This window comes from Glandiceps talaboti, chromosome 9, assembly GCF_964340395.1.
Source record: "Glandiceps talaboti chromosome 9, keGlaTala1.1, whole genome shotgun sequence".
Lineage (NCBI taxonomy): Eukaryota > Metazoa > Hemichordata > Enteropneusta > Spengelidae > Glandiceps > Glandiceps talaboti.
In genome coordinates, this window is record NC_135557.1 from 10,286,628 (window position 1) to 10,302,603 (window position 15,976).

Consider the following 15,976-nt stretch of genomic DNA (forward strand, 5'->3'; position numbering starts at 1 on the left):
TGTCTATGGCAAAATGGCAGGATAAACCTCAAAGTGAGCCACTAACACGCATATCAGTTCTACAGCATGTTAAGTCATTGGTAAATATTTGTGTTTGATATACCTAATTTGAATAGGCTTTCCCGTGTTCATTTGTCAATACACATATAATACAAAATGTCTAACACAGTTTCAGAGTTTGATACATATATACACAAGCCACTGAACTAATGACATCCCTCGGTCGGCTCTTTTCAACTATAACAGATCACTCACTGTCAAATGTGAGACTCTTTTCCTATCAACTAGATCATGAAATAATCTACATATATAAGGTGATATTGCTATATTGACCCTTTATGTCACAAGCTATTACCTCACAGGTATACAGATGTACCACCTAACTCAGTCATAATGTGCTAGTACAACGGAAACCCAAGGAATTGGCAAATTAGTGTAACTGCTAGACGTGTGGGCAATTCTGCACATGAAAAGCAACCATAGCATAGTTCATAGTGGACGGCTTGTCCGAAAGATGCGTACTGCCGCAGAGGTACTGTCATCCTTCGGCTTTCATTCGGCAATCTTCGGAGCGCAAATCCGAGGTCTTACTACAAGACTATCAGCTTTAATAGGCAAACTATAGACACAAACTAAAACTACTGTTGTTGTATGGTGTGGTACTAGATTATACAAGTGAGTGATAGCAGTGCCTTGGTTATGTGAATTTAATCACCCAAGAGTCAAGATTGAGGTAACACTGCAGCTGGAGGTCGCGTAAACCTGATCAATGTGGATGTGCCGTTGACTGGAATATGCATCAATGTTTGTGCACATCACGCATGTGCAGCAAACAACCATTAATCTCTAATGTGCGACCCAGGTTTAGCTAGTTTTGTTTACGATAAACAAACAAACAAACAAACAAACAAAAACAACCAACATATCAACACTGACAAACGTGGCACATATATACAGCAGAGATATACTCTTCTGGCTAAGCCTGCGCACCGTAGCCCATGTGGATACGATGTAGTCTCAGAAACACTCGCTAATAGAAACACTACTCTGATGAGAGTGGAATTACATCAATATTCATTGCTAGCTTATATCAACATGTGATAACAATTCTAGATATTTGCTATCTGATTTTGCCTATAGCTTGATTTCCGTGGCAGTACTTCTACATAATCTTAGCTTAGAACCCATGCTTTATCACAGACAGTTTCAATCACGTACATAGCCATCGTAGATTATATCACCGATTCACGATGAGGGCATGTTAAGTCTGAAAACCAACGATCTATGCTTCAATAACTTACTACCTGGTCACAATGTTCTACTAGGCCTATCAAGACTTGCTGTACTGGATGGACGGTGAAGCGAAACTTGGTTTCACTCAGGCGAAACTGTAATTGTTTCTTTTAATAGCTGACTATGGGGCAGGTGAATTGTAAAGAAAATATTAAAACTTAGGGGAATCGGTTTATTGACATTAATATCGTAATCTGCGAGCCGTAATCGGATTCCAGTAATCTAGAGATATTCATTCTCGCAAACCAGAGCTGTTATTTCTTCCGCGACACTGCAAACGGCGCGTTTTGGACGGTGCCGTAAAAGAGGCCGTGGTTTGCGACGATGGAGATATTTTCCTGTTTCCTGAACATATACGGAATATATTTACTTGAAATTTTAAAAACTTGCATGTGACTCGAAACTACTGGATTAATTCTATTATTTTTTGTTTCAACACTTTTGTGTTACTGTATTGGTTTTTGTTTCGGTATAATAGAAAATGAAACAAGTCATCCTTAAAAAAGGTACACTTTTAGTTTTGTGTCATCGCAGGTTCTTTCCTAGTTCAATAGGGTACACGATAACAACTGAGTAGCCCGAAGACATGGCGTTGACTTAATTAATGTTGTCGTTTCAGTGAATTAACAGCGAGAATTAAGTCTGAAATCTTGAGGTTAAATGTTCAAGTCTTTAAATTAAAAATAAACTAAGCAGGACTTTTAGGCCATCGTCATAAAACTACATATACCTCAGACCTCTTTACGGCAACATACAACACACCCAAACACAAAAATATAATGCCAATTTGCTTGCGAAAATGCTTGATGCGGGGAGTTAAATTGACATTTCCGACAGATCGCCATAACTGAAATGTTTTCATATAAAACGATGGATTAAGACGTTCAAATACATATGCTTTACGTCACACAGTACACTTGACACGTGATATTAAAACTTATACGTGACTGAGTACACTACATTTACAAGATGCGATAAGAAAACCATCACCAGTGTCTCTTAAAGTAGGTGGCCTCTTCAAAATAAGTCCTTTCCCTAATTACATTTTCCCATAATATTCCATGAAGAATCAAGATATAAGTGCAAGTCTTGATAACAGCAGCAGCAGCAGCAGCAACAACATAAACAACAACAACAACAACGACGACGACGACGACGACGACGACAACAACAATAACAACAACAACAACAACGACGACGACGACGACAACAACAACAACAACAACCTGAAGTGATGTGAAGCTAAAGTAAAACAAAACGTAATATGTATAGAACATGTATCTTATCTACCTGTCTTGATAAAAATCTTGAAAAAAAGTTTTCGTGTACACGTATTTCCCATAACAAATTAATTATGCAAGAGAGGCAACGAGGAAAGACGATCAACAGTACATTTAAAAGGTTAATCGATCAAGACACTGAAGTGTAAAAAAAATACGAACACTGTTTTAATAATAAGAAGAATACACATTCGAACACCAGTGTTCAAAGAATTACAAGATATTTCAATGTAAGATGTGTGTATCAAATTCTATAAATACTCTGATATAATGTAATGTCACGTGACCACATATCGATATGCATGCATCGAGCAATTTCAAAATTCGATCTATTTAGACTGGAAACTATTACACACTTATACCAAAATGAGAACGTACTTAATTGCAATGTCCGTTATAAGGAGATCTATGAAGAGTCATGTGCCACTTAAGAAATGCCAAGACATATCGGGGATGAGATAATGGTATTAGTTGGAGAATGTAATACGGGGGATGTAGTGATGTATATTGTAATTTGTAATTGTATACGTGGTGATTGATCCTGAATGGTGAGTAACAGTGCAGAAGACTCAAAGCTTACAAGTGAGATAGGAAATGATATAATATAATGTAATATCAAATATTAAAGTAAATTTTAAGACTACATAGTATATTTTTTATATGGTATAACATAATGTAAGTTTAATATAATACAAAATAATATAGTGATAAGATATTGTTATATGCTATAATATAATGTAATATAATATAATATAATGTACTGTAATATGATATGATATAAAATATAGTACCATACTTCAATATAATAATATCATACAATATAATATAATATAATACAATACAATACAACACAACACAATACAATACAATACAACACAACACAATACAATACAATACAATACAATACAATATAATATAATGTAATGTAATTAATATAATATAATATAATATAATATAATGTAATGTAATGTAATTAATATAATATAATACAATATAATATAATATAATATAATATAATATAATATAATATAATATAATATAATATAATATAATATAATATAATATAATATAATATAATATAATATAATATAATGTAATTAATATAATATAATATAATAATATAATACAATATACAATATATATCAAATGTACATTAGAATAGAATGACATGGAATAGCGATACAAGTAATAATCCTTTCGACATAGATAATATTTGTTAGATTGTATAACCTTTACTTTTTCAAGCTCAGTAATGTTAGAATGACCCACAGTTTAAGTATTAGTAACATGTTAAGCTGTAGTACAAATACAATACTATTATTGTAGATAATACATCATAGCTAGATCATAATCACTGAGTTGGAAAAATGACAAATGACATGTCAGTGTCCAGAGTTAGTAGTAGAGTCACACTGTGTGAGTTGTAGGTACACGGTTGCTAGGTGACATAAGTGGGTTAATATGAGATTTGAGATCACTTAGATAAGCTACATTTTTTTTTGCTTTTGAAGTTAGGTATGAGTATGTCATGGTTAGCGTTACACGACGTGTAACATCCGAACAGATGGTTACCCATCTCGCAGTAAGTAATAGGGTAAAGGTCATTGCACCTAACACCTCCGATGACAACGATCATATATTAATAGACATTGGCGTCATTTTGATGACAATGACAGAGACTGAACAATATGATATGCAAATAGTTTTTTTCTCTGAATCATAACTTGTACTTTCGCGCCCTTTGTCATAAGAGCACAGAGCACGTTACTCCCATTCTCGCAAACCAGAGTTATTATTTCTACCACTACATTTCGAAATAAGTTGGAAGCTCGTTAAGAACGTTGCCGTAAAACAGGACATGGTTTGCGACGATGGTTACTCCACAACGAAAAACATGACAGGGAGTGACTGCTGTCGTAAAACGGAGAGTCGTTTACGATTATTCTTTTACAGCTGTTTGCGACATTTCTCGTATTAAAATGAATGGGACGTAATTTTGCTGTTATTCTCCCTCGAGGCTTTACTTCAAGCTGGTTTACTAATGAAAAGCTTTCTGCTTTTAATGAAAGCAGACAGAAACAAGGAGAGATCAAATGCTGTCGACTTAAATTGGATAAAGAGTTCATCGATAGTTCGACGCAGAACTCTTAAGAAGACTTGAGAAGACGATGCAATCTAAACTATATCTCTTCACCCATTCATAACTGTCATGAAATGGCGTCTACCTTACAGATACTGTCAGTGGTTTCACTTTCCTATTCGTCGTACACTTGGTTACATCTTTCGAACGTATACATGTTTTAAAAATAGTGCAAAACATGGGACTATTTTAAGACGACTAATGACGTGTGTACCATCAATTAACGCATGATGTAATGTAGTCATAGTTCATTAAGAGGTAACATTTTAGTTCATAGATACGCACGATGTGTATCTGTACTTTTGTAATTTGCATATCATTGTATTAAGATTAGCATATACACTCTACATATTCCTTCACCTGTGGGACAACCGTCGCTTAGACGCCTTTGAAGTCCACAGTTTTCCTCTTTCATACATGAACCCACATTATTAAAATACCCCAGGGAGACATTCTCACATTATGTTTCCGCTTTCTAAAAATAAGTACACGAGGAGAGAATTCTCTCATTACCGCGAAACACATGTACTGCTGACGAAAAAAAACCCATAATCTCTTGCGCGCTGCGTCTCGGACAGTGCCGTAAAGGGGCTTATAGATCTACGACAATGTCGCAAAGGCGCCCGTTGACAGATGATTTACTTTCTATGTTGATCAACGTTGCTTCCCAACATAAACCACTTCAATTACCCATCGGAATATAATGTTATTTGGTACCATTCACTCATTACTTTTTACGTTGTATTATTGCACATAGTCGATTTTCCATCAATATTACATGATGTAGGAAATTGGTGTTTCCTGTGGGTGACCCCATAAAGGAAGACTCGCCTTCAGTTGCTGAGAGACTGGTTACGTCAAGAAAGTGTTCAGGAAACACTTTACAACTATATCAATTGTATTACCACGGATGATATACGTGGGAACACAAAAATAATATAATTATGAAATATAATGTCCTGGGCTACACACTCATATTAACATTTTGTTGATATCAGTTTGTTTGGTTGCTATAGCAACGGTTCTATCAATCTCATAAACAAGATGATACTAAATTAATGAATGGATATGTAGAAAGAATACACATTAACATAATGGAATACTCAATTGAAAAAACAAGATGAGTAACAATAGTATATAAACAAAACCAGCAATCAAGAACACAGCCACCAGTCACACATCAAAGTAAAAGAAATATATGTACATACATACACACACATGCACGCACGCACGCACGCACGCACAGACAGACAGAGACATACATACATACATACATACATACATACATACACACACACACACACACACACACACATACACATACAAAATCAAAAGAACAATGCTCAATTGGAATTGACCAACAATGTGGGAATACCAAACCCCATTTCGAGTTCTCGTAAAAATCGATCGATCTGTAAAAGGACCTTTATTAATGAAGGATTGATCCCCTAATGTGTCTGCAATCATCCATGCGTACTGCTGTGTTATCTGAGTAAAGAGAGTACATAGTTTTAATGGATACTAAATGGTTGTTAACTTCCACGAATCCTACATTTGGTCAATTTTTTTGGCAGACCATGTTTCAGATGGCACCCTGCCCACATGGCCATGTTGATGTGTAGTAATTGAGTATTGAGCAGTCATAAGTTTATTGAACTAAGGAAAGCCACTATACGACTAAATGACACTAAATTATACCCCTGTGTATATTGGTTAAGTCCAAACCTATCGCTAAATAAGTCCCAAGTGTATTTGATGTCCTGATGTCAAGATGATTGTGGGCAAACAAACTAAATGATGCCCTGGTGGTGAATGCTGACTAAGTCCAAAATTGTAGTTTAATGTCCAGATGTAGTTTAATGTCCAGATGATGAGCAACGAATGGTTGATGTAATTAAGGACTTAAAGTGACAGTGATAGCGCTAGCACACAAGGGATACAGTTAAATATGTCCTTCACTGCATATTATTTAGGTAATAATAACACCAGCCGTGAGATTAGTATTATACTAAATAACATCAATTGACTTGTTAACTAATTAATATATTGACCCTAACCTGGACAGGGAGACCAGCATCGTCATGCATACGTTATATAAACACCCTGTAAAGCTACCACCTTCAGAAAGAAAAAGGAAAGGCGTGGAATTCAATTCAAATAATGTCACTTTCAGGCAATCAGCACTAACTTTCGTGAAATTTGAATAATGCGACTGGTCAATGACCATGCATGTTTCATCCACACCAGGTGTTCTAATTATAACTTAACCAATGACTGACGATAATCTCCGATTTGTTTCATTTTCAGAAGCCGAAGTTGATATTCTTATCATCCCGTCCTACGACCAATACAAAGCAGTTAATGACACACTCAGTTTGAACTGTGAAGTGTTAGATGGACAGAATCCACAATGGATAGCACCAAATGGCAACACCATTTTAGATCTCACACAGCCAGGTAAGCATTACTCCTTAGAGACTTTGATGACCATTTCATGAACAGCTGATATTGATGTCGTGCTAGTTTTCATTTCAGTTGTCTATGGAGGCAGATTTAAGCATCCTTGCATATCAATTAGCTTTATTAGCATATTTCTAACCATAATTTGAGATTGACTTATGGTGGTGGTTGGCTAAGTCCTCTAAGTAGGTTGATTTACGCATACAAATTAGCACTATTTGCATATTTCCGAATTTTGAATTATATGCTTGTGCAGTCACATTTTTTCTCAGTCAACCTAAATCTTATCTTGGGTTATCAAACACTACTGCCTCTACAATAAAGCATCCTCGGTTATGATGTAATTGAAATGTAAACTGTTATTTTGGAGTGACATCTCAGCACTTGTCTAAATATTTTAAAATTGATACATTTCGATTTCATGTACACACAAAACGTTTTGATTGCACTTTAATTAATTATACAGTCATATATATTATGTTTTAAGCATGGCCATGTACTTAGTATCTCTTTAAGCGCCCCCCCCCCCCATTCCCTTGCGCCTCCACCCCCATCCCAGATATTACAATTAATCTTCTTTACTTTCGATAATTAGCGGGTATGGCCTGTGGTATAAAAATACGTGGTTGCTCCGAGTTTTACCATTTGTATATAAGCCAAATTCTTGAATCTTTTCTATATACTCTTAAAAGTCCAATCAAAACGTTTTGCGCGTACATGAATTTGAAATGTATACAGTTAATAGTATTATACCACAGACAAGATTGTCGAGCACTTTTACCAGTTTAACCTAATAAGGAACTTGCAATCCAGACTGAGCATGCTCAGACGCAAAGGACTATGGGATTATCTGTGGTTATCGTAATACCTAATCTGGAGCTACTGATAAAATAAACCTCCCACAATGGTCAGAGTAAATTGATTATTTATGGTTACAAACAATGTAAAAATATTGCAATACTCATTAATTAGTATTTATTATCACACTTCCCATGATGCAACATTCAACATGGCGGGTTTTTGCAAGTTCCCTATTACAGCACAGGTATTGTTTAATTTATATGTAAATGATCTCATCTTTGATGCGGTTGTCATGACATTATTGGTGGTTGTCTGTGATTGTACAAATTGCTAAAACTTTGAATAGAAGAAGTTGAATTACCATGAGACATGATAGGATCTCATGAAGAGATGTCATCAAAAGGAAATAAATAGTCACAAGTTCGTAAAATACACTCGTGTACTAAACTGACATCATGAATTACAAATTTAGTAGCTCTTTTTTTATATCCTTCGCAATATACACAATTATAACTCTCGGGATTCACAAAAATGCTGTCCAACGATAACAGCCGTAAAGTGTTCATGTACTGTATATGTATATCAATCAATACATCTCGGGGTTAAAGGAAGCTCTTGGGTCTTCGTGTATACGTCTAGAAATAACGCACTACATTAAGCGTCTTTCTAACATTTTGAATTTATATGCAGCAACCGTACTTTCACTGCATTATACACACAGAGAACAAATTGTGCCATTTTGTGGTTTGAGTTTTCACTATCCGAGATGATATCTTTGTTACTTTCTCACCAGCTTGGCAATTTCTGTCACAAAGGTAGTATATATAGGAGAGACAAATGGCGCTGCTAAGTGTAGCAGTTACAATTTGTACATCGGTTGCCCGACACCCATTTTCATTGCAGAAGTGTCGTTGACAATTTGCCATCAATATCGCTGTTGACTGATATATCGATGTTAACGTATGGTAATACTGCAATGATGGATAACTGCTACACGGTTCATAGGGGACGCTTTATACGTGATTGGCTTCTGCCACGTGTTCGTGATCGTCACTAGGACAAACGAGTGTATCGCAATGTTCATCTAAATCATAAGCACGACAACCTACACAGATTTGTTCAGTTGAAATAGCATTCCCTGAAGTCTGTTCTTCTTGATTTCCGTGCTCATTTAGTTTACACATTATGTCCAGACGGATGTAAAATGCATGTATTATCTGTACTGGTTTGAGTTTAGGGAATAGTGAATACTAAACCATATTTCAAAATCCATGCTATACGACATGAAAGATTGTTAGCTATACCATAAAGATACTTAAACAGAAACTCCCGAGTACATGTACAGTTAAAGCAACGACTTTAAGACGAGGGTTTACTGTACCTATACATTCCCAGAACAGGAAAACAAATAATACAAACTCTCTAAGTCCTGTTGACATCCTAAAATCGTACAGATAAGGGGTATACGTTACTGACACATTAGTCTGGATGCCAATGTGGTCTCTAACTAAACCACGTCTGGTCAAAGTCCCTCAATCAGCACAAAAAGTTGTTCATCCAATCAGTGAATCCCAACTGTTACAGTGACGTAAACAGTGTATAAGTAGCAAACAGTGTATAAGTAGCGTCCTGAGCTGACAAATATACCATACTTGGACATTACATAACTGCCTCAATAAACACTAACTTTATGAAGGACTATGTTATTGGTTAGAAGTGTGTGATTGATTAACAAAAAGATGCTGCATCTCATGCATCTCGGGACTGCTAGAGTAACGACTTTGACTATACGCGAGTGGAGGTGTAAATCGTACCGATACTGTATAGGAACTAGACTACTGACATATCTACGTGGGATCTTGTTTAAACGTTTGATCCAAACAAGAAGTTAATTATCATGCTATCCTAGCGATTAATTATCATTCTATCCTAGCGATTAGTAATATAATGCTAGCATACAAAGCATTGAAAGGTTTGCATAAATATCATAAGTTTCAATTAAAAATGTTCTATATACACTTATACTGCCTGGCTATGAGGGCACTAGTAGACAGCCAAGTACCACGTGAGCTGTCGCGTAGCAACTATTTCCCTGAGGATGAAAGCCGAGGGAAATAGTGGCTACATAATAGTTACAGGTAATATGATGTCTACTTGTACTAGTACCAGTGCCATCATAGCCAGGCAATGAGTGTTTTATTACACATGAAATTCTCAGGCACACATTCTGTCTATACATGCAATCAAATCCACAATGAGACGTCCGTGCTACGTGAATGTTGCCCTAGGGAAAATAGACAGCAAATAGTGCCCCTATATGCAAATTGAGTGATGGCCAATAGTCCATAACACGTGGTATGATCTTAGCCAATCACTGAAGGATACATATGGACACAATGTCTTATAAACTAGATCATCATTGATTGTGCATATTAAGCAAAGCTAGCTACGTATGAAGATAACGTGAATAAACTGTATGTCCGGTTATATTGAAGAAGAGAGCTATGCACTCTTGACTAAGTACAGGTGTACAGAGTAATTTATGTGGTTAATAGCCCAAGCTTCTAGTTCTTACATGTAGTTGCAATTTATGTACTTTTATTATTGAATGTGTAGATAAATTCATTTGTAAAATGTCCTCACTTCTATACAATGTTTGTTATCGTGTACTTGTATAAGTACAGGTGTAGGTAAATATCCCCTCTTCAATTATGTTGTCATTACTGATACGTGTGGGTTCGTAAAAGACATAAATTCACGTTTTATATTGTCTAAAAAATATCGAACCCCCATGAACTGACCTAAAATATTGGTCTGTGATATCTAGCGTTTTGCTTACACAAAGGTCCCGCTATAATCATAAAATTGAGAGACAGACGTCGTAAATCACTGGTTTAGTTGTTGTTTAAGTGCACTCTACTTGGGCAAACATAGGTGACCTTACAATGGGTTTGAGATTACTGGTAAAATCCATGTGTTCAATTCAATGACTAGAGTGGTTTTACACAAGTACAAGTAGTGATATTAGACTAGGATGATTTCCATTGTCAAATTATTTGGGTCTTTTATAATAACGAATGTGGGCTTTAAGCCATTTGGGGATCAATTGGTGACAGGTATATCATTAAAATAAGTATTGTCAATATTGTGTGTTTGTTCTGTGGAGGTAGTGGTGATTGACAGATATAGGTCAACAGAAAGGAGACAGGGGGGTGGGAGAGAAGGTGGTGTGAGTGTGTGTGTGTGTGTGTGTGTGTGTAAGAGAGAGGGGTGGTAAAGAGCAACAGAGATAGACACGTTTCGAATAAAAATTCTTTTTAAAGGTATTTATAGGCAAGACATATTAGGTAAACACCTGAATATATCACATACATACATACATACATACATACATACATACATACGGACAGACAGACAGACAGACAGACAGACAAAAACGAGAGGGGGGAGTGGGAGATGAGAGAAAAGGGAGGGGGTAAATAAGAGAGGAGAGAGCGGTTACAATAATTTAGGAGTGCATGGACTTATTGGTTTTGTACTTTAGTTAATATAGACTTACGTATAGAAATAGGTTCGTAAACTCTCCCAATGATAGGACACTATTCATGCAAATCAAGGCTAAATTGTAGAAACAGTCACAATGATACCTTCCCTGGAAAAAAACACAAACTACAGACTACATATTACCAATTGCGCGCACACTCTAATCGTTTGATGGAACGACATTATCCATTGATTGGCAAATCCTGTGATTACACATGTTCTTACTGAATTACTAAATGGCCTATATGTACATGCAGGTTTTGAATTGCTCGAGCTAACTTACTAGTACTTCACTGCAGGTTTTCAAGTACCTAAACCTATTGCGTAAATACGTTTTGGATCACCTAGCTTAGTGTGTGTTAGCTCATTTTAACTCAGTTTGGGAGCTATGAATTCAACTCCTTAACTTACTGTGGAATTACGTTTGAAGTCCTCCCTAAATTACTATGTAACTACAAATTAAGAACTGCCTACTTTACTGTATACAAGTGCGTGATGTCGACTCCTTAACTCATTGTACCTGCTTGTTTTAAACTGCCTTGGCTAATTAATTAACAGTATAAATGTATGGCATCATTTACCTCCAGAGGGGGTTACTCCCCTTATTTGAGTATTTGTGTATGTGCCGCCCTTTGGTCTAAAATGGGTTTTTTTTTAGCTGAAGTCTAAAACGGGGTCCACGCTTTGCATTATTTATTATTTGGCTTGGTCTAAAATGTGTTCCAACATCCTTTCCCAAATCATTTACCTAAGTCTACAGACTAGACCGCGACCGGTAGTCGTTCGTTTGACTTTAAAGATCTCTTAACTCCGCTATTAAGACATCTCCAAATTCAAACCAAACGGCTAGTCTCTAGATTACCTGACTGTAACTGCAAGTTCTACCCATATTGCTGTATAAATGCACGATTTTAACTCCCTGTAACTTACTGTGTTGACCACAGGTTTTGATCCTAAGCTGTACGTGCAGAAGATGGGAATCTACGAGGCTACACTATGGTTTGAGAAGATCACTGCAACTCATGGAGGAGTTTACAGATGCGAAGCTGAAGGAGTGTCTGATGACGTGGAAATTACCATAATTCGTAAGTATACGTCATCACTTTCATTTCAGTTGAAGGAAACAACTATACTGTGATTGACAGATGTAAATATATGGATATGATGTCATGATCCATCACCTTAATGTTTGCATTGAGGTGAAAGGTCAAATGTATGCATGCAGCGTGACTTATAACTTTAGAGATAAGCGAAGATATCGTGACTCTGTGTTCATGTTAGAAATACAAACTTTTACAACAGATCATTCTTGTCAGAGTGTCAAAAATATATGTCAGATAAAACAGATATCAGTTATAAACAGATCAGCCGTCTAATGGCCCTTTCCCGAAATGACTGGGGCAGGCTGATATGTGATACAATGTATTTAAGTCTTTTTATTTTGTGATACAATGTATTCAAGTCTTGATTTTGTAATACAATGTATTCAAGTCTTGATTTTGTAATACAATGTATTCAAGTCTTGATTTTGTGATACAATGTATTCAAGTCTTGATTTTGTGATACAATGTATTCAAGTCTTGATTTTGTGACAATCTACTCGTCTCGATTTTGTAATACAATGTACTCAAGTCATGATTTTGTAATACAATGTATTCAAGTCTTGATTTTGTGACACAATGTATTCAAGTCTATTTGACTTTGTGATACAATGTAGTCAAGTCTTCTGATTTGTGGTTTAGCGAATGTCTTTCTCTAAATATCACTACACTTTACCACCGGGCTCAAATAACACCAGCTACATAATTTTCATTTCTCAATAACACTTCAGGTACTTGTATATGGTATAATTATTAGTGAACGTTATTACTGAATTTGTATTTTTCAGAGGATATCAAGTTTGTTAATTCACCAACACCACAACATCTAATCAAGGGTGAAGATGGTTTTATACACTGTGAGGTGACTAGTAATCCACCAGCAACGCTTCACTGGAAGTACAATGGAGATCATTTAGCAGAAGGTAAAACCTGAAACATCCAGGTGTTAGTTCGGTTTATTGATTTTGGCTATTATGAGAGTTATGGGTTACATAGCCCAAATCAATCACAGCCTAGAATCGACGCTAAGCATAATTAGACTAGACTCTATGCTGTCATTGCTTTTGGCTATTATGAGAGTTGTGGGTTACATAGCCCAAATCAATCACAGCCTAGAATCTATGCTAAGCAAAATTAGACTAGATTCTATGCTGTCATTGATGTTGGCTATTTTCAGTGTTGTGGGTTAAATAGCTCAAATCAATGACTACCGAGAATATAAACTTGGCAAGAGTAGACTAGATTCTATGATGTCATTGATGTTGGCTATTTTCAGTGTTGAGGGTTAAATAACTCAAATCAATGACTACCGAGAATATAAACTTGGCAAGAGTAGACTAGATTCTATGCTGTCATTGATGTTGGCTATTTTCAGTTTGCGGGTTAAATAGCTCAAATCAATGACTACCGAGAATATAAACTTGGCAAGAGTAGACTAGATTCTATGCTGTCATTGATGTTGGCTATTTTCAGTTTGCGGGTTAAATAGCTCAAATCATTGACTGCAGAGAATATAAAATTGGCAAGAGTAGACTAGATTCTATGCTGTCATTGATGTTGGCTATTTTCAGTGTTGAGGGTTAAATAGCTCAAATCAATGTCTACCTAGCATATAAACTTTGCAAGTAGAGACTAGCTAGTGACAATTTGTGGTCTAATCAGATTTGTTAAAATAGCCTAGCTGTGGTCTTGAAGGACTACTAATATTCCTGTATTTCAGTTATCCTAACTGTTATTTTGACATTTTGAATACTAACTAGTATTTGCTCATCCTCCAAGTCTACAAATACTCTTTAGATATGGTAGTATTTAAGCCACACCACAAATAACATGCAAAAACTTAACATAAATTCAAATGGCTAGTATCTGTTTCTCCATAAACCTTTCATGGTGACACCTGATGATGGGTTCATCATGTGACCTGATTGCATGATTTAAATATCTTATTATGTATTCAACCAATCAGGTTCTGGGTACGGATACCATTCTAAACTTGTGTATCTAAAAAGTGTTTGTAGACTTGGTGGAGTGAAAATTAATGGAAAATCAGAATGGAAGTTTGGACAGTTGAAATAATGTAGTAGTGTTAGTCCTTCAAGTCTATAGGTAGGCTACAGTTAGGATAGCTGAAATAGTGTAGTAGTGTTAGTCCTTCAAGTCTATGGGTAGGGTAACATTTTAAAAGACTGCAAGCTGATATCAGATACATATTTAGATCACTTTCTTCTCAATTTCAAAACTCTTTCAAGTAATCATCCCTTATTTCTCTTCTTGATTTCAAATGAGAATAAGGTGGTGTTTTCTTGACCACAACAACATCAAAAGTTAAAGACTTTTGTATATATCACAAAATCTGTTCCAGCCTTATTCCTACCCAAATTCTATTCCAAACTCCCTAGCTTTGTGGTACTTTTAAAAGCTCCCTAGCTTTGTTGTACTTTTGACCACGAGAACAAAAACTTATGAAATTGAAATCAATACAAGCTTTATTGTGGTTACCGAAAGTGACTTTCTGAAGGTTAAAATGATAAAACAATTTAAAAGAAAATATGAAACTGTTATAAACTAAGATTAATATCAGCTTAAACATTATTTATTATTATAAATAATAGTGAATCAAATAAGACATTAAACTGCTAAATATAGTTACAAACAAATGACAAATAAGTATTGTTTGTTACACTTTTTACAACTGTTTATGACGAGATAATTGAAAAATAATGTACTGAAAATAAATATGAAACTGTACTGAACAATAGTGAACAGGATTTCCTTTTTAAAAGGAAACACCATTGCAGGATAAATAATGAGCTATAAACAGTCATGAATATTCAGTGTGCATCTAATGAATATTCAGTGTGCATCTAATGAATAATCATGTCTGCCAAGACCCATAATGCAATGGTGTAACACTGAAAAGAACAATAGAAGTGAAAAGGAATTTCAATTTGATGTTTCTCGGCAATACTACGCTAATAGAGCAAAAATTATTTGATGTGAAATCCTGAAATGACTCCCCTGAACCTAAATTTTGTGAAAATACCGTTATTTCCTGGAGTCGTGTTCCCCTGTAAATTAACAATAAATTAAAACTATACAGCAAATAGCAATGAAAGTGAAATGAATACGGATTAATAGCAAAACACTGTTTCTTAATGTACATGTCGCTATATACATAACCCTTTTCCTATAGTGAATACACTTAAATATTCAGCTGTAATGAGATTTGATATAATGTAATTAAAATTTGATATTTAGGTCAGGTATTATTCTCAATTTAATCTTGGTATCATAATAAGATCAAATAGAAACAAATGCAATGCCAAAATATCAAGTTTCATTTTAACTTTAGTTTTACT

At 35.4% G+C, this 15,976-nt stretch overlaps 1 protein-coding gene across 1 annotated transcript in view; it reads left to right on the forward strand.

Moving 5' to 3' along the window:
• Nucleotides 1-15,976, forward strand: part of LOC144439781 (neural cell adhesion molecule 1-like) — a 65,175-nt gene that overhangs the window by 17,709 nt on the left and 31,490 nt on the right. Inside the window, exons 2-4 of the mRNA XM_078129013.1 lie at nucleotides 7,021-7,170; nucleotides 12,462-12,602; nucleotides 13,406-13,540. Of these exons, the coding sequence (XP_077985139.1) occupies nucleotides 7,021-7,170; nucleotides 12,462-12,602; nucleotides 13,406-13,540 (426 nt within the window). The remainder of the gene's footprint in view (nucleotides 1-7,020; nucleotides 7,171-12,461; nucleotides 12,603-13,405; nucleotides 13,541-15,976) is intronic.